General features: G+C 43.0%; 3 protein-coding genes across 6 annotated transcripts; 2 read left to right on the top strand and 1 right to left on the bottom strand.

Annotated features, from left to right (window-relative positions):
* Positions 1–8,261: 8,261 nt before the first annotated feature.
* Positions 8,262–13,925, bottom strand: LOC130192828 (BTB/POZ domain-containing protein 1-like). Of its 2 annotated transcripts, none has more exons than XM_056413000.1 (8): positions 13,373–13,925; positions 12,231–12,387; positions 10,902–11,007; positions 10,619–10,816; positions 10,250–10,442; positions 10,047–10,134; positions 9,193–9,339; positions 8,262–9,066 (listed from the first exon to the last, which is right to left on the bottom strand). In XM_056413000.1, the coding sequence occupies exons 1-8, from the start codon at positions 13,783–13,785 to the stop codon at positions 8,908–8,910; spliced, it is 1,461 nt and encodes a 486-aa protein (XP_056268975.1). In that variant the 5' UTR covers positions 13,786–13,925; the 3' UTR covers positions 8,262–8,907. The 2 variants fall into 2 exon arrangements, with proteins under 2 accessions (XP_056268975.1, XP_056268976.1); XM_056413001.1 differs by having other exon boundaries at positions 10,250–10,379; positions 13,373–13,924.
* A 229-nt stretch (positions 13,926–14,154) lies between these two features.
* LOC130192829 (transmembrane 6 superfamily member 1-like) lies at positions 14,155–19,251 on the top strand. Of its 3 annotated transcripts, XR_008831456.1 has the most exons (11): positions 14,155–14,907; positions 15,034–15,137; positions 15,340–15,437; positions 15,510–15,613; positions 15,743–15,825; positions 16,375–16,493; positions 16,583–16,687; positions 17,165–17,257; positions 17,351–17,470; positions 18,434–18,680; positions 18,938–19,024. XR_008831456.1 is itself a non-coding variant. In XM_056413003.1 (10 exons), exons 1-10 carry the CDS (start codon positions 14,816–14,818, stop codon positions 19,124–19,126), a joined length of 1,107 nt encoding a protein of 368 aa, XP_056268978.1. In that variant the 5' UTR covers positions 14,155–14,815; the 3' UTR covers positions 19,127–19,251. The 3 variants fall into 3 exon arrangements, 2 of the variants coding, with proteins under 2 accessions (XP_056268978.1, XP_056268979.1); XM_056413003.1 differs by lacking the exon at positions 18,434–18,680 and having other exon boundaries at positions 18,938–19,251; XM_056413004.1 differs by having other exon boundaries at positions 18,434–19,027.
* Positions 19,252–19,723: 472 nt separating this feature from the next.
* zrsr2 (zinc finger (CCCH type), RNA-binding motif and serine/arginine rich 2) lies at positions 19,724–24,155 on the top strand. The gene is given in 12 exon segments (XM_056412253.1): positions 19,724–19,971; positions 20,188–20,267; positions 20,358–20,439; positions 20,548–20,656; positions 20,890–20,944; positions 20,947–20,975; positions 21,399–21,437; positions 21,954–22,081; positions 22,236–22,449; positions 22,742–22,797; positions 22,887–22,996; positions 23,092–24,155. Coding segments are annotated over 12 exon segments (1,809 nt in total). The 5' UTR covers positions 19,724–19,930; the 3' UTR covers positions 23,958–24,155.
* The last annotated feature ends 110 nt before the right edge of the window (positions 24,156–24,265 follow it).

The raw sequence follows: 24,265 nt of genomic DNA, 5'->3' as shown, positions 1-24,265 counted from the left end.
CGCGTTCAGACAACCTTCTCTTGCAATAACCTCACTGTACCCTCTCCAAGTCTTAAACTACTTTACATCACTATCTTCTTTCCTAGACGATGTTATTGCCCTCTGTCAGAAACGAAGGATACGCTGAAATCACACGTCACCGGTCCTGGCCTTTAAATGTTAGTCTCCTGGCTGGCACATCAAAACAAATAGCCTGAACGACTGCACTGCGTGTGAAAGGAAAGCGGGATTTACCATAAATGGCTCAGCGCAAGCCCTGGACCAATAGTTCACACACTGAAAAGCAACTGAAATATTCATATGCATCATTAATGCATTATTGCTACATGCATCATTGTCTATATAGCCCATTGCCTAAAGATGTCGGCGCTCGTGTGTCAAGTCGTTTCAAAGCATTTGTTAAATTAAGCAACAAAAGGGGACTTTGGTCACATTGGTCCACTTGACTGATCCACAACACACTGCAGACCCACTGCATTGTTTTATTGCTGCCTGAATGCCATTCAGTGGTTTCTATTCATGGCTGTGGTGAGGACGGGGTTAACCGTTCATTTGGACTTTACCTGTGTGTGTAAGTGGGAGAACTGGCTCACGGCGAGGAAGGCTGTAATCAGTTTAGATTAGAGACTTCACCCCAGATTGCTGCGTCTTCATAGAGCAGGGATTTGCTGGACAGAGACATTAAAAATGAAATGGCTTTATTGTGAATATGTGGAATTGTGTATTTATTGTAAATATACAAATTGGTATACATTTGAGTTGCCCACAATGAATCAAGTCAAACGTTTCATTTTTCCACTTTACTTTTTTTGATGTCCAAATAGCTGCAATCTCAGCCACACTTTGTGTTTAGTGCTATTTGGCAATCCTGTGGAACTGGTTCCTGTTTAAAGTTCACCTAAACTAATCCAGGGGGATAAACACACTCATCTGGTCCTTTGTATAGGGTGCCACAGAGTAGTTGGCACTCTTATTTCATTCCTTTATCTAGTTAATAAAGCATTTTGGATTACATTGTGTTATTGCATCAACAAAACGAATCAACACTACAACATTGTTATTCAGTCTAGGGCTTCATTCCACTATTTGCTTTCACTGCCCTCAATAATCACAGTCATGCATTTTAATTACAGTAATAAGCTAATAATGCAAACTGAGGCTTGGAGAGCGTCACCGATGGAGAACAATAGAGCATCAGGGAGGGACCAGAGTCTGCTGGGCTGTCAGGCTTCATGTGGCCCGTTTGTGATGATGCGCTGTGACAGCGCTGGGGGCCAATGTCCTTGATGACGAACTCATCCACTACAATCATCATTCTATACCCCCCCTTTTGCAAGTGCATGCAGACATACACGTGTGCGCGCAAAACACCACAACCTCCCCACCAACACACACACACACCACATCCCCCAGCCCCTGCAGAACTCGGCGACCTACATCTGGTGTTGGAGAGCGCATGGAGCAAAGGATGGCCTGGGCCAGCCAACCCCCAGCAGACAGTGGGGAGTGCTCATGTGACGTGTGTAAATGGCGGAGGTGTGTCTCCGTAGAAACAAATGCCCCCCAGCTTTGTACCGTACAGATCTGTGCAAGATTGCACACAATCACGTGGCACACGTGCAGATAGAGAGCACGCGCTGATACGTACACTTCGACTTAATTATTGCTGCTGCAGATCCGGTTTGATGGCAACTCGTCCAACTGCTCGTCCAACTGAGCTGCACATCCACCGAGCCCTCAATAACAATGGGCTCCTCCACCCTCCCCCCTCTCTCTGTGACGACTGACCAGGTGAGAAGACAGCTGGAGAAACTACTCCAGCGCAGAGCTGAAGGTCCTGATGGCATCAGCCCCAGGGTCCTAAAGACCTGCGCCACCCAGCTGTCTGGTGTCCTGCAGCGCCTCTTCAACCTCAGCCTGAGGCTGGGGGAAGTCCCGGTGCTGTGGAAGACGTCGTGCCTGGTCCCTGTCCCAAAGAAGTCAACACCATCTGGCCTCAACGACTACCGACCGTCGCCTCACCTCCCATGTGATGAAGGTGCTGGAGGCTGGTCTTGGCCCACCTCCGCCGCAGGTGAAATCGTCGCTGGACCCTCTGCAATTTGCTTACCAGCCTCATGTGGGAGTGGACGACGCCATCATCTACCTGCTGCACGAGCTCAGTCGCACCTGGATGGAACCGGTGTCTCTGTGAGAGTCACTTTCTTTGACTTCTCCAGTGCATTTAACACCATCCAGCCACTGCTGCTGAGTGAGAAGCTGCGGGTGGCCGTGTGGACGCGTCCACCATCTCCTGGATCACTGACTACCTCACAGGCAGGCCACAGTTTGTCAGAATGGGCGTGTGCTGTCTGGAACGGGGTCAGTGATGTTGGAGCCCACAGGAACTGTTCTGTCTCCTTCCTCTTCACCCTGTACACCAGTGACTTCCAGTACAACACGGAGTCATGCCATCTGCAGAAGTACTCTGATGACTCTGCAGTGGTCGGGTGTATTAGGGATGGACGGGAGGAGGAGTACAGGGCAGTGGTGAGTGACTTTGTAAAGTGGGCGATGAGAACCACCTGCGGCTGAACGTGGCCAAGACCAGAGAGATGGTGGTGGACTTCAGGAGGAGGCGACAGCTCCTACACCTCTGAGTGTCCTGGGAGTGGACGTGGACATGGTGGAGGAGTACAAGTACGTGGGCGTCTCCATCGACAGTCGACTGAACAGGAAGGCCAACATCAACGCTGTGTACAAGAAGGGATGAGTCGACTCTTTTCCTGGAAGCTTGATCCTTCAACGTGTGCAGCAAGATGCTGGAGTTATTCTACCAGTCGGTTGTGGCCAGTGTGCTGCACTTTGCCATTGTCTGCTGGGGAGCAGCATCGGCCGTGACACCAGCCGTCTTAACAAACTGGTTAGGAAGGCTGGCTCCATCATCGGCTGCCAGCTGGAGCACCTGGAACAGGTGGTGGAGAGGAGGACGTTGAAGAAACTTGTGTCCATATTGGACAACCCGGACCACCCTCTCCACCACCTCCTACAGGGACAGAGGAGGACTTTCTCCAGACGTCTCCTCACGCTCCGCTGCCACAAGGAGAGATACAGGAGAACATTCCTGCCGACGGCTATGAGGCTCTACAACAGATCACCTCTTGCCAGATCATAGTGCAATAACTGAATACTTACACTATGTTGATCTGCACTTCACACATCTCATTTGTTTGCACTACACACACATTTCATTTCATTTGCTCTGCACTCATACACACACTTTGCTTTTTGCACTCTGTCTATATTTAATATTTTTGTATTTGATTTGTCAGTGTTGTTGTGTGTTGTGTATGCATGTGTGTTGTATATTTACATATATGTTTTGTATTTTACTTTTATTTTACTTGTATACTTCTATATCTTTCATCCCTGTTTCTTATATTTTGTGTTTTGTTTTTATTCTTGTGTGTTGCTGCTACTGTCACGACAAATTTCCCCTTGGGGATTAATAAAGTATATATCTATCTATCTAACTGCGTGCTCTCTGAGTTAATCGTGCAGCTGCTCAGGTCCTCTGTTTAGAGACCATGGATTCCGCTGCCGCTTGTTAACATATTTTTCATTAAAATGTGCTTAACCCTTGTGTTGCCTTCGGGTCATTTTGACCCGATTCAATGTTTAATGTCGGTGTTCTTTTGGGAGTCAACAAACAAACATAAAGTACACACTTAAACTTGGAAAACAATATTAATTCTAATAATTTTCTGGAGATTTTAATAGCTGGGGTCATATTGACCTCAAGGGTAAAATATGTTAGTAAATATAAAGGTAACAGGAGGGTTAAACATTGAATCGGGTCATATTGACCCGAAGGCGACAGGAGGGTGAAACATTGAATCGGGTCAAATTGACCCGAAGGCAACACAAGGGTTAAAGTATAAATAAATGAAAGTATCTGTAATAGTTTTAACTACTTTATTTACAGGTAGTTAAGTCCAGTGGTCCCCAAGTTAGGGGTCAGGCCCCTTCAAAAGAGCCACAAGATACCTGATGATTAATAGGGGAGGAAATAAGAAAAACAAAGTGCTGCTCCACAAATCTGTAATAAACCTTTCAGACACTCTTGGGCCTTAAACAGTTATTTAAATGACTCCATGTGTTTAGCCGACACATCTGTCTTTGATGGAACTGCTGGTGGCTCAGAGACATGTGAAATGTGACAGAGGGACAGCACGAGACATTTCTATTTCACGAGCAGGGATTTCATCTTTATCGATATATGTTGTATTTTACAAGTTGAGAATATTTCTTGTAATGTATACTTTTAGTGTTGGAAATATAGGAACTTTAGCTCTTCTTAGTGGGGTAAATATTAGCAGAACATGGAAAGTCAAATTGTACCTAAGTGTAAATGTCCTTTGCCTTTACCACTGTGACTACTGCCACATACTGTAAGGTAAGATAGGTGTCAAATATATATAGAATATGTTTTTGTCATTCTTATATTTAGCAGCGTGTTAAATGTAAATGTGGTTTTCCATTCTGCAACAAGGCAGCAATTCACTCAAAGGGCACAGACACACGGTTTCAGGGAATACAACAAATTATCCTTTTCTTTTTTAAACTACTGCTTCAAAATAAGTCATTCGAGGTATACGGTTGATGTTGCTTGCCATGGAGTCTCAGCGTGGCAACTAAACCACCTGATCGTACCGTCTCAACTTAAACTCTTTACTCAAGACATGTGACTCGCTCAGTGTCTCATTATTTGGATTTATCTCATAATATTTGTATTTTATTCATGAATGACATTGTTGTTTTAAATAATCCAAGCGTAAACAGGATCCAAAGGTATAAAATAAAATAAATTAAAATAGAAGCCAGACAAAGTTCAACTTGACAAAGTTCTGAAAAACAGATCTGGAAATAATCTCTTATGACCTCAGAGTAAAATAAATACAAAATTGTCATTTTTCAAAGAAGCGCTAATGACAGATACAACAATATGATCAATTACCATTTAGGAAATTGTATAATAATACACAAGATATGGTTGAATATTTCGTTTATGTTTACCAGGTGTACATATGTTTCATCATACTTCATTAATTACAGTCTTCATCGCAATACAGATTGCATAACTCTCACTAGCTGGACATGTATGGACCCGCACACACGCACACACACACACACACACACACACACACACACACACACACACTCTCTCCTCTCCCTCGTCCCTGCAGGTGGATGTTGATGTGAAATATACTGAATATTTAAATAAATGAAACAGCTGGCGGATTACAGGATGGGCAGCACGCTGAAGTCGAATTGCAGGACGACCGATTGAGTTCAGACTTCGGCCGACCTGATTCAGTTTTCAGGAAAATTAATCTTTGATAATGAGTGTTAAGAAATGTCCCAATGTGCTTTTAATGAATGCGACTGACCGAACAGACCTGAATGAAGCCTTGAATTAACATAAATGTAATTCTTTAAAAGGGGAACTCTACATCAGCGGTTCCCAAACTCAAGAATGCCGCGGCCCAATTTGAAATCTGAAAATCTTCTGCGGCCCACCCAAGCCTTAAATTACAACCAGCGTTGACGACGACGACGACGGGGGCTAGTGAGAGGGTGTTCACCTGTGCAGGGTTTTTCCTGCATAGAGAAAATGTGGGCGCGCGCCTAAACCGTAATTTAACACTGAGGTGTGCTCACCTCAGCCGGGATGCGCGCGACGGCATCGGAGCTCTAGCGCGCGCGAGCCGAGAAGAGTTGACGGGGGGTAGACGAAAATTACAGGGTGACGGGTGGTCAGATTTCACCCTGTTATAGTAGGGAAACACTGGAGTTGATAAGCGTGTCTTCTTGTCTGATCAATACGCAACTGTGATGTGCGCGACTTGTCTGAGCGGCCAGCTGCTGATCACTCACTCAACAGCTCGATGTGCATGAGTAGATGGTGCGCGCCGAAGACCCATTTTGACCCAGGAAAAACCCTGCTGTGTGCCGGATGTGTCGGCGCGCATCACGGCAGACAGAGCGATGCGACCCGAGAAGTGTTAAGGGGGGGGTGCTTAGCGATTAAAGTGCGCTATGGGAGCGGCGGCGCTGATCACAACTCTGATCAAAACATAAACTAATACTACAAGAGGGCGCCCCATTTGACATTGTTTTGTTTGGCGGTCAGAAAAATAGGTCAGATAAAAGAATAACACGTAATTTAAATCATAAATATTTTTATATTAATTTCAAACTTTTCAAAATTGAAAATTTAAAACATTTTATTTATTTATTGTAAATGACCTCTCGCGGCCCACCTGCAGTACCTTCGCGGCCCACTGGCCACAGTTTGGGAATCGCTGCTCTACATATTTTACACATCAGAGGCTGTTTACAGGTTGATGGATGGATAGAGTATGATTACATGTGATAAATGTGGAAACATATGTTCTTTAATGCAGGACTACCTTCTTATGCATTGTGTGGACCATGTGGGCGTTCCATAAACGTTCTTTGAATTGTGAGAAAGGTGGGCGTAATGAGCTGCTGCTTACATCTGTTCAGTTATTGCTGTAATATGTCACGTATACTTACTCATTCCTTTGGCTCTGGTTTTCTCACGATCAAATTATCTATATTATTCTGTTGTGTTTTTTCAACACACAACCACATAATTAAACATAAGACCAACGCCTGAATGTTCCAAGCTCCCTCCTTGTGATATAGATCATCCACTTTGAATATGATCTTTCACAAGGAAACAAATGGGATATACACATTAAAAAGCATTTCTCTGTTTTGCTAAAGTCTGACTCTGTAAGCCTAACTGCACAACGTCAGTCCTGTAAAGTCATGTGTCATATGCTGTCACAGCAGAGGCATACATCCTCTCCCATGCTGTCAGTGTTCAAGTAGAAGGCTCAAACCAAGAAAGGGGGGGGGGGGTTACACATCACAGGTGTGGGCTGGGGACTGCATTGTCCACCAGGTTTTTCGAGTGTTGTGTTACTGGTGGGTGTTGAAAGCCTGTCTCAAGCCGTTGTTGTGTTGCAGTCTAAGTGGGCAGTCAGCTGGGAAAAGCTCTCCGGTCCTGGTGACTCACCTGACCGCCCCCGTGGATCACTCTCCTCCTCAAAGCCCACTCACTGCCGTTCTCACATGAATGTATACAGATTATGGGCTTTAGACTTCGCCATTTATTACCAGCAGCACATCACTTAAGAAATATTATGGCATTGACCATCTAAAATTCTGATTTATATTTTCTTATAGTATTTATAGTCTTATTTGAGGGACGGGATGATTTTTTTAAAAACATCTTTAATTTACTTTTAATTGAGTAATATTAAGATATGTAGTTCATACTTGCTAATTAGCTGCATCTTCTCTTCACCTTATGGATTTACAGTGGTGGAAAGTACTTTTTCTTAAATACTGTACTTCAATACAGTTTTGAGGTACTTGTGCTTGAGTTTTTCCACGCAATTATATGTCATTGAGTGAAAAAAGAGACATAACATTTACTCCACTTCATGTATTTTCCAGCTATAGTTACCTTTTAGATTCAAATTTTAAATAAAACATGTAAGCCTATGAAATACATGCTGTGAGATTAAAGCGATGGTTCCCAACACGTGTGGCTTGTGGCCCGTTTATAATATAATAATAAATCCATGTCCAGCCTCTTGTCACGTTTCAGATGGAACTAGTTAAAGATATATTTCCCTTCTCAGTGACTGTTTCATAACAGTTTGAGTTGAAATTATTCAATGTTTCACACAAAAATTCAGTTTTGTAGAACTTTTTTCTTTTTTCTTAATTAGAATTAACATCTTACAACTCCTCGTTTAATTGTGACCCTTTAGGAACCACTAGACTAAACTACGCGACTAGAAGTCGAAATAAACTCCACCTCGACCAGCTATAACGGCCTCTAGGCCAACGTCACTATAGAACCAGTGCTTTCAATATCAAAGTAGACTTCGCGATGATACTTAAGCATCTGAATACTTCCCTTCGCTGCGTTTGTCTGCGATTCTACAGTTCGACCTGTTGATTTCTGCCTGTTACATATTAATAGTTAATGACCTGTTTGCTTAGCATGTTTTGACTTTCCTTTGATCTTATCCCAACCCCCTCAGATTGAACCGCGGATAAATCCTTCCTACTCCGTCATGAATACGTTTCGGCGTTTGAGCTGGCGTGTGGCGCCCCCTGGTGGCAGAAAGAGGAATGACACATCAAAGGTTCAACTTTATGCAGTCTATCGAAGGACACAAGTTTACACCATTTTAATGCCAAAAAGCAAAAAAATGTCATTGTGTTCATTTATTTCAGCATAAAAGTCTTGAGTAATTTCTTCTTTCTTTTTACATTTTAATGTAGTGCTAGGCAAACATGAAGTCATAAAGTACAGCATGTACCACTGGCACGGTTACATAACACACATGGATCCTTAATACAATGCAAAAACAAAGTACTTCAAGATACCTGCTGAATAACTGATAAGCAGTGGACAATAAAAAATATGCAAATATTATACTTTCAGCAAATACAACAGCAAAAACTGAGAAAATAGAATGACATGGCGCCAACCAAAACATGGTAGCCGTCTCTAGTTTCACTCGTGCAGGATAAAATAACCCTGCAGTGACAGCCTACCAATAACAACACACATGGGACACCAGTATTATAGTATTTACAACTGATGATACAATTTATGCCCAAAAAGCTTGTCTTTCCAAACAACTCCACATTCATAATCCATTATTGTATTGACACACACTCACACTCACTCTCTCTAACACACACATTCTATATTCCAAGGGATTATGAGGCACTACATTTATCTCCAGCAGTCTAGTCTTTGCAGCAGTCTGAGGTCTCCCTGGTTCAGTGTACCAGCGAGATGCCGTGTTAAGTCTAGATGTAGTAGATTATCTCTGGGATCTGCCCGTCCTCCACTGATGTACCGTTGTTATTTCCTGGCGAGCTAAAAAACAAGAACGTCGTCTTGGTCCCCGTTGCTGATTCCTGGGTCACTTTCTTTAACCCCTTTGTGCCATAATGGGAGTCTGGGCCCTGGGGGTGTAAACATGAAAAGGAGATTATGTTCATCCTAAATCAAGTGGGTTAAAAACAAACCAACATAAATAAACATAATTTATGCAGTAATACATGTTTTAATTACTGCAAATTCAGACTGACCTTTAAGGTGGCACATGCAGTGTAGCTGACATTGGGTAGGATTTCCACCGGCTCTTTGAACATCACTCTGAACGTGTTTGCTGTGCCGTCACAGTTGAAGCCTGTGTCGTTCTGCCCCAGTGTAATGCGCTTGTCGCTCTCTAAAATCTGCAGAACAGGACAATATCGTTGGTGGAGAAAGCGTCAAATGTTAAAACACATAGCTGGTAGGTCTGTGTCTGGGTTCATCTGTTTAGTGAATTCTGGTTGGCAACTGGAAGCATTGGCTGTGACCAAAATAATATAATATGCACAAAACATTCCTTTACTTTTTACATCTGACAAGTACTGTGACAGTTTAAGCTTTCAATTAGAAGAGTTGTGTACATTTACAATGAATTTTAGAAAATTAGGCACTGTGAAAGAGGCATAGACCGAGACTTCTCTATCAGCAGTGTTTTCTTCAGATCAGAATGTTATGCTGATACAAGCCTCGTCACAACTGGAAACAAGGTTCTCCAAGGTAGTTCACATTAGCTGTGGGAATTCCAGCAAACCTCTAACTGGAGAGGAATTACAAAACATACAGGAGGCGGGGAAGTGGGCTCACAACACAGCCTTGAAAGGAATCTGAATAAAATGTAACAAAGACGGTCAAGTAGTGCCACTGATGCCAAATGGATCCAACTTGTACTTTGTATGAAAATGTATTGAGCGGTTTTAAAACCCTTTGTTTTTCCATTGATGCTCGAGTGAAGACAATGTACAGCTTTGTCAAATAAAAAGATAACAAACTTTGTGTAATGCATACCAATATGAAAGAAGAATACACAGAACTTCCCATAACATCAGGATGCCTTGATGGCAGAAGTTACCTGTATGTTGACCTGATAGTCAGTGGGTCCATGTATTGAACCATACAGGCCAAAACCCACTATGGATATTCTTTTATTAACATTGAATCTGCAGAGGGAGAAAGGCAGATGGCAAAAGAAAATTAGACAAAAGGAAAAAAAGAAGTAACTTCAAAGCAAGTTTGTTTAGATTAACATTTGACCACCGATGTCAGTAATCTCACCTGATTCTGTCACTGGTACCACTGTACCCCCATCGACTCTCAACCTGCTGGAATCTATTAATGCTGCACTCCTCCCCCCTGAGGCAGCAGCGGGGCCTGTCGATGTAGTCGACCCGTGGTTTGGGGTTTACTGTAAAGTGTAAAAACAGATTTACCACCTCCCGATCGAACAATATTCCAGACTGGGCAGGCCCTGTTGCACAAGAAAGAATATCAAGCTGGTTTCTGTGGTTTGAGCTGTATGGACACATCAGGAACATGATGAAAACGTTTGGCTGAAATGGTCAGAATAGTGTTAAAAAGAAGAGGGAAAAAAAGAAGTACCATTGCACAGAAGAGAAACAAATGATATATTTTTGGTGCGCTTACCTGCAGCGAACTCCTCCACGGTCATGAGCGGGAAGCGAATGAGCGGGAGGGCTTTGCCCAGAACCGTCTGTTTGTTCTCAGAAGTTGGGGGAAGCTGTTGTCTGTAACACTCGGCATCTGCCCAGCGTACCACCGCACCGAACAAGCGGTTCTCCCTGATGCTGAGTGTGTCTCTTTGTAGCACTGCACATAAAGTTTCTACACGCACAAATGCACAGAGTAGTTGTCAGTTTACATCCAGACGAGAAAAGAAAAAAACATTGTGTCAAGAAGACTCACGTACCGAGGTCAATATCTGTAAAACCCTCTGCGTTTATTGCATCCGCAGTGCTTTTGTCTATGGTGTCCAAGCACAGGCTGGCGAGTTGAGGCTCATCAAATAACCTTGCCTGTAATCAAAGCACACAATAAGCCACATTAGTATCTATTAGTAGATACTGTTCACTTATTTTCATGCACCTATGATTTTTAAAAAGTCATCTCCTTTTTATACTAAATATTGTGTTAGACTAACCAAAAGATGTTGGGGGAAATAAAGCAGTCAACCGATTCTAACACCACCTGATTTTGGAAAACCAACATTCAAGTCTGATAGATTAAAGCTTTTTGGCCAAAAGAATCGCTCAAGACTTCATTAAATGTTAATGAACTTAAAATGAGTAATCGAGCGATGGCACTGGTATTGAAGAGCACACTGTTGGAGATGCGTGTCTTTTTCTCTTTGTGTTGGAAAATGAAAAAGGACAAAATGCTGAAGCCAAACAAAACGGCAGCATGAACCAAAAATAGCACAAGCTAATGTCATAAAAACTCAACCATTGATGGCTGCAAGATGGTCCTGTGGGGATACACAGAGAGAAAAATGGCTTCATCCTCCACTGGAAGGGTCTGACACTTTCCAGCCGACGGAATGGAATTGTTAAAACACGATTCCTATTTGGCCCCAGGAGACCGCCTTAAAAATCTGATCACTGCATTATTAAAACCTCCTGCTCCGCTCTGCAAAACATATTTACTTGTTGTGTCCCAAAGGGTTCACATAGAATACTGTGAACATATTTCTCACTTTCTCCAGGTGGTTTCTGACCGAGAAGTTTCTGCTGCCGCTCCTATAAAATGGGAGGTTAACTGGGAATTAAATTGTGGCGCTCAAAGCATCAAAAAAGCGATGTGCGTTTCCAGAAGTAATGTCTCAGCTGAACAAATATTTCTGGAAAAACATGTTGCCGTCAAATGTCCCTTTGACACACTTTTGATTCATCACACTGTGTGTAATATTGAATATTACCGTGGAGCGACTGAGGGCCAGTGGTTAGCAGGTCAGTGGTTAGCTCACGGCTAGTCGACGTGTCCTTGAGCAAGACTCTTAACCCTGATTTGCTCCCCGTAGCGGTGTCTACGCTGTATAAATGTAAGTCGCTTTGAATAAAAGCATCAGCTTTTTAAAATGTAATAAATATGTCTGTGAGTAATACCTGAACATGTATGGGGCTAAGGAGATGAATAGGAATCAGGTAATCTTGATAGATGGAAATTCAAGGTTCCAAACCAAAGGTTAATGCCAGAGAGTTTAGGGGTCAAGTATGTACTAGACGGCAGCTGTGACAACAACCTGCGTGAGGAGCATGAACGCGTTGTCGGCTCTGAGGTGCCTGGTGAGAAACTCCACACAGTGGCTCTCCAGAGCAGGGACCGCGTACTTCTTTGCCGTATACAGAGTCGTCATCACAGTCTCAGGACCAATGTGGACCTCGTCCGAATACAAGAACCTGTGGAAAGGAAACGGGCAGCAGAACAATGGTCATGGTCAGGCATTCATGTAGTTATCCACCAAATAATTCAGGAAATGCATCACATTTTAGCCTCTTGACTAGAAATGCATTTACAGTTCGTAGACGGTGTCCAACCAGAGTTCATTAAAAGCACGACGTCAGCAACAAACCTCAGCAGAAAACTATCCACGGCACACAATAACTTAGACTATACTTAGGGGGGGATACTCTTGTACAGCAGTTGTTTTTGCAACATTTTAAGTCTTAAAATGTGCATACCAACTTAATTTAATGGAAAAAGAGGTTTTGTAAAAAATATATATATATAATTTCAGAAAGTAAAAGGCATTTATAAAAGCTCAAACATTTCTAAGGATACCCAGCTCTACAAAGCTTGTGTGATCACTATTCTGTTAACAGTGTACAAGGGCAAGCACCTACAATGACTCAGCACACGTGCACTTAAAGACACGAGATACAAACACTGCAGCGGTGATACATTTGTCAGACATGAACAACACTTCATTGCAAACAAAGAGTCCCTTCATTAGAACACAGCTCAAGTGTCTTCATTTCTATTCATCCAGAGGAAGAACTCATCACAATGTACAGTCTTTGAGCAATTAAACAGGAAATGCACTTCATTTTTCGCCCTCGCCTAAATCCAAAACAAAACATGTTCTCTTCAGTTTCTAGAACTTCTGGTAGTCTGAACCTGACTGTGCACAGAGAGGTCTCTGACATGTGAACCCATGTCTCTAGTCTACTATACTTGGCAATGTGTTACACCTGAGCTACTGATCTGAGTTACACTGGCTGTCCCTGTGATGGTGCCTCCAGTTAGCTCTTCCCAGGGTGCAGGGCAATGACAGTCTCAGGCCCCACGTCCTCCAGCACATCCAACTGGAGCCGCATGTTGCTGAACGAACAGAGGAACGACCCAGTGGGCTTAACCTCGGTGTCTGGTGGCCACCTGTCCTACCTGAGCAGGGCGAGGAAGGCTGCGGGCTCCACATCCGACAGCTCGATTTCAGTCGAGGTCGTGGCCATCCCCCCGTTGAACATGGCATCAAACACGGCACTGCCCGCGGCCAGGACGAATTTGTGGGCCGGTATCCTCTGGGCCTGTCTGCCCTTCCCCACGAGGAACCGGACGTCGCTGAGCAGCTCGTTGTTGAAGAGGAAGGCGAAGCGCTCCTTCAGGGAGCTCTTCGTCGCCTGCCAGTTGTACATGGGCTCCCGGTGAAGGCCGAGGACGGGCGGGGAGGCGGACCGGGCAGAACCGGAGGCTGGCACGTTGGAGAGCACCGATCCGGCTCCGGACTGAACAGAGTTGAACGCTGCGGTCTCCTGACCGTCATGGTTTGACGCTAAGCCGCCGCTCCCGGTCGCCATAACAACACGTTTCTAATTTGTATTCACCGTGTATATATCCCCGGTAATGTCACCGGTGAATACACTGATCGGACCGTGTGTACGTCGGTTCTTATTTACGTTGTATCCATCGCGGCAGACGCCATCATCCTTTGATGTGGAGCTAGCGAACGTTTATCTGCTAGCTTGATGCGTTCCTCCAGAAATGACGCAGCCGCAGACTTCCTTCAAAACAGACACAACTTTATTGCTGAATTCAAAAGCGACAAAACAATCATAAAAGGAGCCAAAGAACAATATATTGATACTAAATCAATATATTGATACGAAATCAATACTATTAGTACTATTAGTATTGATATCGTAAAGATTACTTAGTAAACAAATAATATTCGAGCAATATATGTTGACAAACAAATATACAGTTGCTGTTAAAGCAACGTTTGTTTTTGTAAGTAAATTTGTGAAAAGAAAATGTTGCACCAATAAAATATGATGTCGGGAAGGAAGAGGATAAACAGTAGTAATACAATTAAACATCTATACATATATTATCAAATCCATTTCTAATGTATTTGTATATGTTTTAGGTTGTATTTCCAATCGAGCACTAGATGTCAGACTCGGCTATTTTACTTAAATAACATTAACACGCTTTCGTAGCCTGTTAATAGATGATCATGATGACAAATAAATTGTAGTTATTCTGCTTATAATGCTAGCTTGTCCATTGAATAAAGCTGCAATATACACTTAAATAATTCTCTGTCATTGTAATGGAAACGTCTCTCTTTATCTCTCTCGCTACTCACACACACACACACACACACACACACAAAGCGAGAGAGAGAGAGAGAGAGAGAGAGAGAGAGAGAGAGAGAGAAAGGAGACAGAGACAAGACAGCTGGATTGGAACTGTGTGCGTTGTTTCCATTGTTTGTCACTTGACTCTTCTACAATGCCTTGCAAACTAAACAGGAGGGTCTAAGCGGCTGAGTTATAATAAACTCTCAATTCTCCCACAAGATAAGTCGCTAAACCCTGGTCCGAAATGAGTGCTTCTGCAGGGACGGGAGTGTTTGTGATGTCCTTGATGTCAATCCACACCTGCTATTTATTTAATTCCCTCATTTACAACAAAAGGTGAGTGAGAAGAGGCCTCCATTTTCTCTGCTGAAATACTGTTGCCAGTTGAGCACTAATTAGCATCATTTCAAACATAATTGTCATGTTTAAAAATAAAAAAACACATCTCTACATTGCATTTAGTGCTGAAGCTTTCTTCTTCGCTGGGTGTTCAACAGTCCTCATACTGTCCATATCTGCCTGTGTTATTCTCAAGAAGAAGGCTCCAGTTGATCCTCTTTTCTATGGTATGAATTACACAGATGCTCTTTATCTTGTCGAGACCAAGGCATTTTTAAATGTGTGTAGTCTGTGGAGAGTAATATGGATTTAACACTAATTCACGTGAAAGGAATCATAAAGTTTTGTCTGACTTATAAATTAAAAAAGAGGGAGCTATTGGGGAGTATAATCCTGCAGTAAACATGAAGTATGCTTCTCTCTGTCCAGTGTTTGCGGTGTATACATTCCTTAGTGTGGTGAATCTCATCATCGGGTTGGAGCAGGACAACATCATTGATGGATTTGTGACGTTTTACCTCAGAGAGGCAAGTGTTGTGCTGCAAGTCCTGTTTGTGAGTTGTCTGTTGGTATACTGACAGGTCACCCCTGTGTTTCAGGCTGATCCACATATTAATACAGCACATGGGCACATGATCTCCTATTGGGACGGCTGTGTGCACTATCTCATGTATCTGGTCATGGTCGCTGCGATGACTTGGGGGTAAGAGCGATCTGTCTGTAAGATCTGTCCATCTGTTTCTCTGTCTCTCTATCAACCCATCTATCCTTCCAAGTCTCTTGTGACCATTTGACTTTGACAATAGTGGTGTTTCTGGGTTTGCACATGCAGGGACAGTTACCGAGACGTAGGACTCTACTGGGTGGGATCTTTTCTCACCCGCGCCATAGTCTACATTCTTGGGAATGCTGTGGGTAAGTACACTACAAATAATGCCATTGCTTGTATATGGCTAGTGAAGGGTATCCTGTGTGATATCAGAATCAGAATCAGAACCTTTTTATTGCCATTTACATATACAAGGAATGTGTCATGGCGGGTGGTGCAACAACAGACAATGACATTAACAACAATAAACATGGTGCGATAATTAAAAATATAAGTATGAGGTAAAGTGCACAGATGGCTGATATCACCCTCTGGCACACACATCCCCGGAGAATTTGAAAAATATGCCCATTTTTACGGTGATATACACAGTGAGATATTATCTAGGTCTGTCCTTTAATTTTAGTCATTAGTATTGTATTGTGTATGCATATATGTTGTATATATACATATATATTTTATTTTATATTTTACTTTGTATACTTCTTGTATACATCTATATCTTTCATCCCTGTTTTTTTATATTTTATTTTTTATTCTTGTGTGTTTAGTTTATTGGTGCTGCTACTGCTACGACAAATTTCCCCTTGGGGATTAATAAAGTATTTATCTATCTATCTATCTATCTTTCTCAGGTAAATATGGGACCCAAGTTAGCCCTCTCTTCCTCCTCCACATATTATATTTATCTGTGTCCATTTGGGCCTGCTTCCGGATCTTCAGCCAGCCCTCCACACGGGACGTTCAGTTGACAGTAAGTCAGCATCAAAACTTGATATATATTCTGTGTTTGTGACAGAATGCATCTTACAGCACTGTTTTAACATCCTGTTGTTCTCTCAGAGCAATGCGGAGGCCAAAAGAACAAGTTTACTCCACAGACCACTGGACCTGCTGTTCGTGATCTACCTCGCTCCTGCCTTTGCGTTCTGCGTCTTCAGAGGCCTGGTAAGAAACCGCAAGATGATCACCTGCCCATTGGTCACCCACAGGGGCGGAATCATAATTACCTTCGCATTGAAAATGTTTTGATCGCCGTGTATTTATTTATTTGTATGCGTGTTACTCGCATAACTCAAAAAGTATTAAACCGAATCGCATGGAATTTGGTGGGATGATTGATTATTATCCGGGGACCATTTGATTAGATTATGGGATCGATCGGGTCAAAGGTCAAGGTCATGAAAAGGTCAAACTATTCTTGAATCGCATGAAATTTGGTGGGATGATTGATTATCCGGGGACCATTTGATTAGATTTTGGGATCGATCGGGTCAAAGGTCAAGAAAAGGTCAAACTCTTCTTTTTACCATAGTGCGGGCAATTTCTATTCTAAAATGTTCATAATTTAAGGCCCAATCTTGTGATATGCGAAGGTATGCGCTCTACCGAATGCCCGTTCTAGTTTCTTCATGTGTCTGTTAGATTGTGCTGGACTGTTCCAGCGAATGGTGTCAAGCCTACACACGACAGTATGAGCCTTACCTCAAAGACCCTTCAGCCTACCCTAAAATACAGGTAACTCAGGAAGGCTCTGAACACCACGCGCTCATCCTGATACTCTTGTTGCACTTATCTTCTAAAGAAGTAAACTGTGTCTGTGTTTGCCAGATGCTGGTGAGCATGCTGTACTCTGGACTGTACTACTTTGTTGCTCTCTATGGGCTGATGGTCCCAGGATGTGAGTGGATGACAGATCTGACTCTGGTGCACTCCGGAGCACTGGCACAGGTATGCCCTGCTGGTTATTCCCCGTTCTTGGCTAGTGGGCGAGGAATAACTATAAAAGATCTGGCACTAGCACATGCGTGTTTTCACTTAATCTGTCTGTATAAAATACCAACAAGGGCTCCAATTATACGAGGATCAAGGATATGTCTTTAGGCCCCTTTCACAGCAGCCATGTCATAGCAGGGTAAACGCGTATATGTGTAATTGATCAAATCAATAATGGTCCCATTCTATTTAATGTGTCACAGGCATTCCAGTGAGACAGCATGCGTAACACCATCTAGTCCACCTCCATGGAACAAGGCCGTACTTGCTGACATTGATTGCACCTGTGTTTACCCTGCTATGACACGCCAAAGAGGCGGCTGGGAAAAGGGCGGAACAAGTCCAGACAAGAGGCCAACATCTGCGCTCATGTCATGTTGGAGTTATAGTAATTACACGTTTTCAACTTGTAAATAGTGTTCACATCAACATCCAGTATTTATGACAGGGAAAGACCTACTTTTCTGAAAGCGCCGATATATCTGACTTCACAAGACTGAGGTTAGGTTCTGAGGAAAAATCAAGTAAACATGGACACTTCCTAAAACCAAATGTAATGAATATAAGTGAATATAATTTAAAATGAAGTTATAATTATTATTATTTTCACAGTCAATTATCCAGACCTTGTTGTGGTCTTTACACAAAGTCACACAAAAGTCTTCCATAATATGAAAGAGCTAAATATCTTTTCCCATATGACATCATCATTCCAGGCAGATTAGGCAAGGCAGTTTCCAAACGCCCCTCTATCCCAGTGGTCGCACACTGGTCCCTGTTTAAGTTATTCTTCCGCGCAGTAAAATACAATCTGCATGAACAGCTACGGCCTGAATCGACCCCACATACACACTGGTCTGAAGGCGGACACTTTGTTGAGTGGTGGAAGCAACTTGTGTGCCAATCACATCACAACAGGACAAAGCAACTGAAGCATCTGAGCTGCAGGCTGGCGCGTCACTCATCGGCGGGATAAGGGGGAGGCTGACTTCAGACCAGGAGGAATGGTGGTATTGGTTCAGTTAAATGTCAGCTGGTTGATTCGGATATAAATAGGAAAGCTGATGCTCCGACTGTTTCAATGGAAACATATTGTAGGATGTGTGGCAGTACCAGAATGTGTTCCTCATTTTATGGTTATCGGCCCCTTCAACTTTTTTAACAGGTTTGTTGTTGTATTACTTTATACGAACTGTAACATGTAGACAGTGGAATGTCTTTTAAAGATAGGAGAGGATTTCCTTATATATTCATAATGTTGAAGTGATTTTTAACACAATAATCAAAGAAAAAGGGAGACATTTTATATATATGTATATATAAAGTCACCATAAGCAAGTGATATTGGAAACTCTACTAACTGTGAAGCTTTTAGTTATCGCTGTTATTATCCCATTTGTCCCTCCCTGCTTCACTCCGCAGGCCCAGTTCGCTCATATTGGAGCGTCACTTCACACACGGACGCCGTTCTCCTACAGAGTGCCTGCTGGCGGGCAGCCTGTCTTCTTGCTGGTCAATATCCTGTACGCACTGGTGCCTCAGGCTCTGTGCTACCGCTGCTGCAGCAGGCCGGCCTTCTTCCTCAGGCCAATGCCAGATAGGACTGAATGAGAGAATGAAAGAATGAGAGAGAGAGAGAGAGAGAGAGAGAGAGAGAGAGAGAGAGAGAGAGAGAGAGAGAGAGAGAGAGAGAGAGAGAGAGAGAGATGCCTGAATAAAAAGATGAAGTACTTGGACCCCTCTGTGTTTGCAGTTATTAACTGTTGCTATTTTTGGAGGGGGAGCTTCCACCTTTAACCTTAATGAGGTTTTGGAAACGTGACAAAAATACTCCAGTGTCAAACACAGTTGTTATACACTCAGTGTCACAGCACAGATAATAGCGCTGTTAGACTTGTGTGTGGGATTCAAACAGCTTTACAATAATTATTGTTCTTCCATTTTAGGGGGTTACAAAAACGGCTTTCTTGATTACAGTTTTCTGTGTAGTGCCTTTTTGCTAATAGGTTATTAAATAAATAAATCATTCACATGAGACTATGATATTCATACGACATATTATAATGCATACATGGATAAGTACACAGATATAAAATTATTTGAGAAACAAAAATGTTGTTAAATGTATTTTATCATTATCTTAATAGTTAGGTTGTTTTTTAAAACCGGAAGTACTTTGTGTTTACACTATCTCTTCCGCTACCACTTCTGGTAAACAACTCCTCATGCGAGCGCACTAGCTCAGGTTTAAAACAAAAATAAAGTATTCAGTCATATCACGTCTCTGATTACCAAGTCCACTTTGGAAACAACCCGTCCAGCCAGCTGAAAGCCAGACTCATGATTGTTTCACCTGAACGCGGATGAAAATAAACAACCCGGGCTAACGTTAGCTGGACATGCTAACTAGCAGTGATGGCAGCACCGTCGCCTCTGAGTTCTGCTCCTGCGTTCAGGTCGGTGTCTCTCTCTTTACAGCCATATATACATGTGTTGGAGTGGTGAAATAACACAAGGCAACGACGTAAACGGCATTGTAACGTGTGTTATTCCCCGAGTAGTACTGCATCTGATGACCTGCATGTCACGTCTCTGCTCCCGCCAGCAGTAAATGGTTCCGCGTCTCCAGTCCTCTGATCTGATTATGGTTTGAAATGTAATCTTGTCTTTAGTCAAAAGCAACGCAGGGCTGCTCTGAGGAAGGAGAGGAGGAAGAGGAAACGCCAAGCTGTCGCCCAAGTTAGAGAATGTGGTACGAAGAAAGCTGTTTTCATTTAGTTTATCTCTACAATTGTTGCTGCACCGTTAAACCAGATTAACCACAACATCTGCTCTGTTACAGGATTACACAATGGACCACCCTATGCACTTGAAGAAATACACGAAGAAGTAGAAGAAGAAGATGATGTTGCAGAGAAGGAAAGGTAGGTTCATACTGATGTCACTCTGCTGTCCTGCGGATGCTCATTCAGTCACTTTCAATGACACACAGCCGCACAGAGACCTTGGTTTATGTTTACTTGTTTCTTCAGACTGCGGCTGCACGAGGAGTGGTTGGAAAAAGAGAGGCTTGCCCAGAAGGAGTTCAGGCTGAGGGCTGAGAGGGAGGAGGCTGCGAGGAAAAGAAAAGAGGAAGAGGAGGTGATGATCTACTGCATATATTCCTCATTCCTCGTGTAAACTTTGGCAAACATAAAAACAAGAATCGAGCTGATCGCGATAACTTACCCCCAAACAGTATGAATGATCGGAGCCTATCACAGGAGTTAACCTTATTATGTGGTTAATTTATAGGCGCAAAGTGATTGTGATTGACCTGTCATTCTAAAAACAATATTAATATTGACTGCCTTTATGTCTTTTTTTGTTCCCAGCGGATGATAAAGGAGGAATGGGAGGACCAGCAGAAGAAAGAACAGGAGGAAAAAGAGAAAAGCAGCAGCACAAGCGAGACAGAGAGGTGAAACGAGCCCCAGGAGGATAGAAACAAAAAGAAATATATCCTCTTCTACTTAATCACAAGTATTTATGTTACCCATCCAAAAGGGGAGATTCACTTAATCTTCATGTTTGTTTCTAAAATGTGTTTTTTGCTTTGTAAATGGTTGTTTTAAACATTTCCTTGACCGAGTGGCACACGCAACCGTCCACCTCCTCCACTAAGATACATACAAAGAGAAAAAACCCTAACAGCAACTTCAGCCCTCACAAGGATGTATCTTTTACTTTGTGTGAAAGCATGTGTGAAATTACTTTCCAAGCGGTCCAGAAATGTTGACATGCCAGTCCCTCTTGAGTGTGGTCTTAACACACAGTAACAGATCTACTGCAGTTTGTTGACCTCTACACATTTTCACCAGCCGTGTCTTTACACCATTTGTAGGAGGCTGTTCAGAAAATGTTGGATGAAGCTGAAAATCAGGTATAAACACACTTGAAAAACTGCCGAGAAGCAGTTTGTGTCACGAATGTACATGTGTAGTTCAAAGTGTTTGTTTTTGCTTTACCTTATTTGTATATTTATGTTATATATATTAAAAAGTTTAGTTAAACCTCACACATGAAAAACAGGCTGTGAACAAAGCCATAGAAATAACCGATGTATTGGACGATATTAGCTCATCACAGATGTACCTTCGCTTAGCAGAAGATTTAGTGTATTACGCATTAGAAATGCAGAACATAAGTTTGCACTGATTTTGAAATAGTTTCTCTCTACATTGTTTTTCCACCAGAGGACACTGACATTTTTTTTGTTCTTTAAAAAAAATAATCCTACTCATCCTACTTAAATTAGTCACAAATATTAAATAACAAATATTAAAAATGCTTAGTTATGTCAAAAATAAAAGCCAAGGTAAATTAAAATGTCTAATTTGCACAATATCTCTTGCTATGTGTGACTTTGTTACATTTTTGTTAAATTTCTCTCTTCCAGCTAGAGAACGGACAATCGTGGATGAACCCTGAGGCTCCGGTGAAGAACTGCGAGAACTTTGGAACAGAGCGCGACATCGCCAACTGTCCGTTCTTCCTGAAGACCGGGGCATGTCGGTTCGGAGACAGGTACAGTCTCTTTCTCTTCTGACATGACTCGCCACGTCAAATCCACAAACGTGTTATTTGAGTGGCGATTAAATGTATGTACAGGTGGATTAAAGAAGTGATTTTTTTCCCATATTTCTGTATATTCTTCGCTTTGCTTTCTTTTCGAGTCCAGATGTTCCCGGAAGCACATTTATCCCACAGCCAGCCCGACTCTGATGATCCGCGCTATGTTCACAACGTTTGGCATGGAGCAGTCACGCCGCGATGATTACGACATCGATGCTTGTTTGGAGCACAGCGAGGAGGAGCTGCAGGACACTTTCCTCGAGTTCTACCACGATGTCCTGCCAGAGTTAAAGAGCATCGGCAAGGTGGTGCAATTCAAGGTAAGATGAAGTTAGGACCCAAAGCAGTCAGCTTTTGGAAGTAATCCGTCTTGTTAAACTCATAAAAGTAAGACAGAGATTTCAGAACAAGTTAAGGGTTGAGGAGAAATGTGGTCCACCACCTATTTAAGTTAAGATTTGCTTTTCATTGAGCGTAACATTTTTTTATGAAATAGTCTAAATAATGTGTCACTTGATCTCTTACTGATGTCTGATCAGTTCACAGTTGCATTAATAAATTATTACCACTGAAAATACACATTTGGTTTTATTGACATCTTTCTTCTTTTAGGTCAGCTGCAATTATGAGCCACATCTGAGAGGAAATGTTTACATTCAGTTTGACACGTAAGTTTTTGTGCAACCGCCACAACCTTTTTTTCCAAATTAATAAACCAAGTTGTTTGAAAAATCCTTTTTTCCCCTTGTCCGTCCAGAGAGGAGCAGTGTAAAGATGCTATCATCAAGTTCAATGGCAGGTTTTACGCAGGCCGGCAGCTTCAATGTGAGATGTGTCCCGTTACGCGGTGGAAGAACGCTATATGTGGTGAGTTATTTTGACTGATTGGAGAGCGGCATTTTCACTCGCTGCAGAGAATCATGATTCAATCTCTCTCCTGTCTCGTTTTGCGTCTTTCCCAGGTTTGTTTGACAGGCAGAGGTGCCCCAAAGGGAAGCACTGCAACTTCCTGCATGTGTTCCGAAACCCTAGCAACGAATTCTGGGAGGCGGACAGGGACCTGCACATGTCGCCGGACCGCAGCGTCACGGGGAGCCGCAGGGACGGGTGGCACTCAGAGCGATACGGAGACCGGTCGTGGAGGCAACGCCAGAGCAGCAGAAGCCCGCCGAGGTCCAAGAGGTCCCACAGCAGGCGGGACGGCGACCGGCGGAGGAGCAGGAGCAGAGAGAGGAGGGCCTCCCAACGGTCCGCCAGACACAGTGACAGGGCGATGGATCGGTACCTGAGCAGGAGCAGGGACCGGTCGAGGAGCAGGAGTAGAGACAGGGAGCAAGACAGGCAGAGAAACCGGAGTAGAGATAAAGACAGGGAGCAGAAGTCCAGGAATAGGAGTGAGGAGAGAGACGGTCGAGACAAAGATGCAGACACGAGAGACCGGTCCAGAAGCGCAAGCAGAGAGAGGAAGAAAGAGAGGAGAGCCAAGAAACCGGATAGGAAAGAGAAGCCCCTTAATGAGGATGCCAACACACACCGGCGCCACAAACAATCCAAGAAGAGCAAGAAGAAGAGCAAGAAGAAGCACAAGAAGAAAAGCCATTCGCCTGGGGTGACGGCCTCGTCAGGAGAGTCGGAGAAGGTGTCGGAGGAAGAGACGCCGGCAAATCTCAGGCCGACGAGTCCCGGTCAGGAGATAAATGAAACAAAGCCAATTCAGAATAACAATCTCTTGGATGAGAGACCATGTGTCTACAGTGAGAAGTTTAGCCCCGAGGGGGGAAATGAACAGTCAGAAATATCTGGTGAGCCGCAGGAAAAGGTGACATAAGTAGTCTGTCTCTGTGACTCTTACATTTCAGAAGCTGTGAGTTTGTTCTGGCTTTTTAACTGTGTGAATGTGAAGGAGCAACAAATGAGTTGAGCCCTGATGCATTCAGAGAGCCCCGAGTGTACTGTACAAATGTGAATATTTAGCTTTTGGAAAATGGTTCATGTCGCTTTAATAAATGAACTCTTGATCACTGGAGCTGCGGCACTACATGGTTATTGTTGCTATATATAAACAAAAGATTGACAAATGGTGATTCATTTATTTTTTGTTCACATTTATTTTTAATAATTTTCAAATAAGAAATG

This window comes from Pseudoliparis swirei, chromosome 4 (genome assembly GCF_029220125.1).
Source record: "Pseudoliparis swirei isolate HS2019 ecotype Mariana Trench chromosome 4, NWPU_hadal_v1, whole genome shotgun sequence".
In the NCBI taxonomy this organism is placed as follows: Eukaryota; Metazoa; Chordata; class Actinopteri; order Perciformes; family Liparidae; genus Pseudoliparis; species Pseudoliparis swirei.
Note: the sequence above shows the minus strand (reverse complement) of the source record. Positions and strands in the feature narration are given on the sequence as shown.

Coding starts and splice junctions, on each gene's coding strand:
- LOC130192828 (XM_056413000.1), bottom strand. CDS start 13,785: ATGGCGACCGGGAGCGGCGGCTTAGCGTCAAACCATGACGGTCAGGAG. Junction 10,135..10,249: donor GGTACCAGTGACAGAATCAG/GTGAGATTACTG, acceptor CTCCCTCTGCAG/ATTCAATGTTAATAAAAGAA. Junction 9,340..10,046: donor ACTATCAGGTCAACATACAG/GTAACTTCTGCC, acceptor CCTGTTCTGCAG/ATTTTAGAGAGCGACAAGCG.
- LOC130192829 (XM_056413003.1), top strand. CDS start 14,816: ATGAGTGCTTCTGCAGGGACGGGAGTGTTTGTGATGTCCTTGATGTCA. Junction 15,826..16,374: donor CATTCTTGGGAATGCTGTGG/GTAAGTACACTA, acceptor TATCTTTCTCAG/GTAAATATGGGACCCAAGTT. Junction 17,471..18,937: donor ACTCCGGAGCACTGGCACAG/GTATGCCCTGCT, acceptor TTCACTCCGCAG/GCCCAGTTCGCTCATATTGG.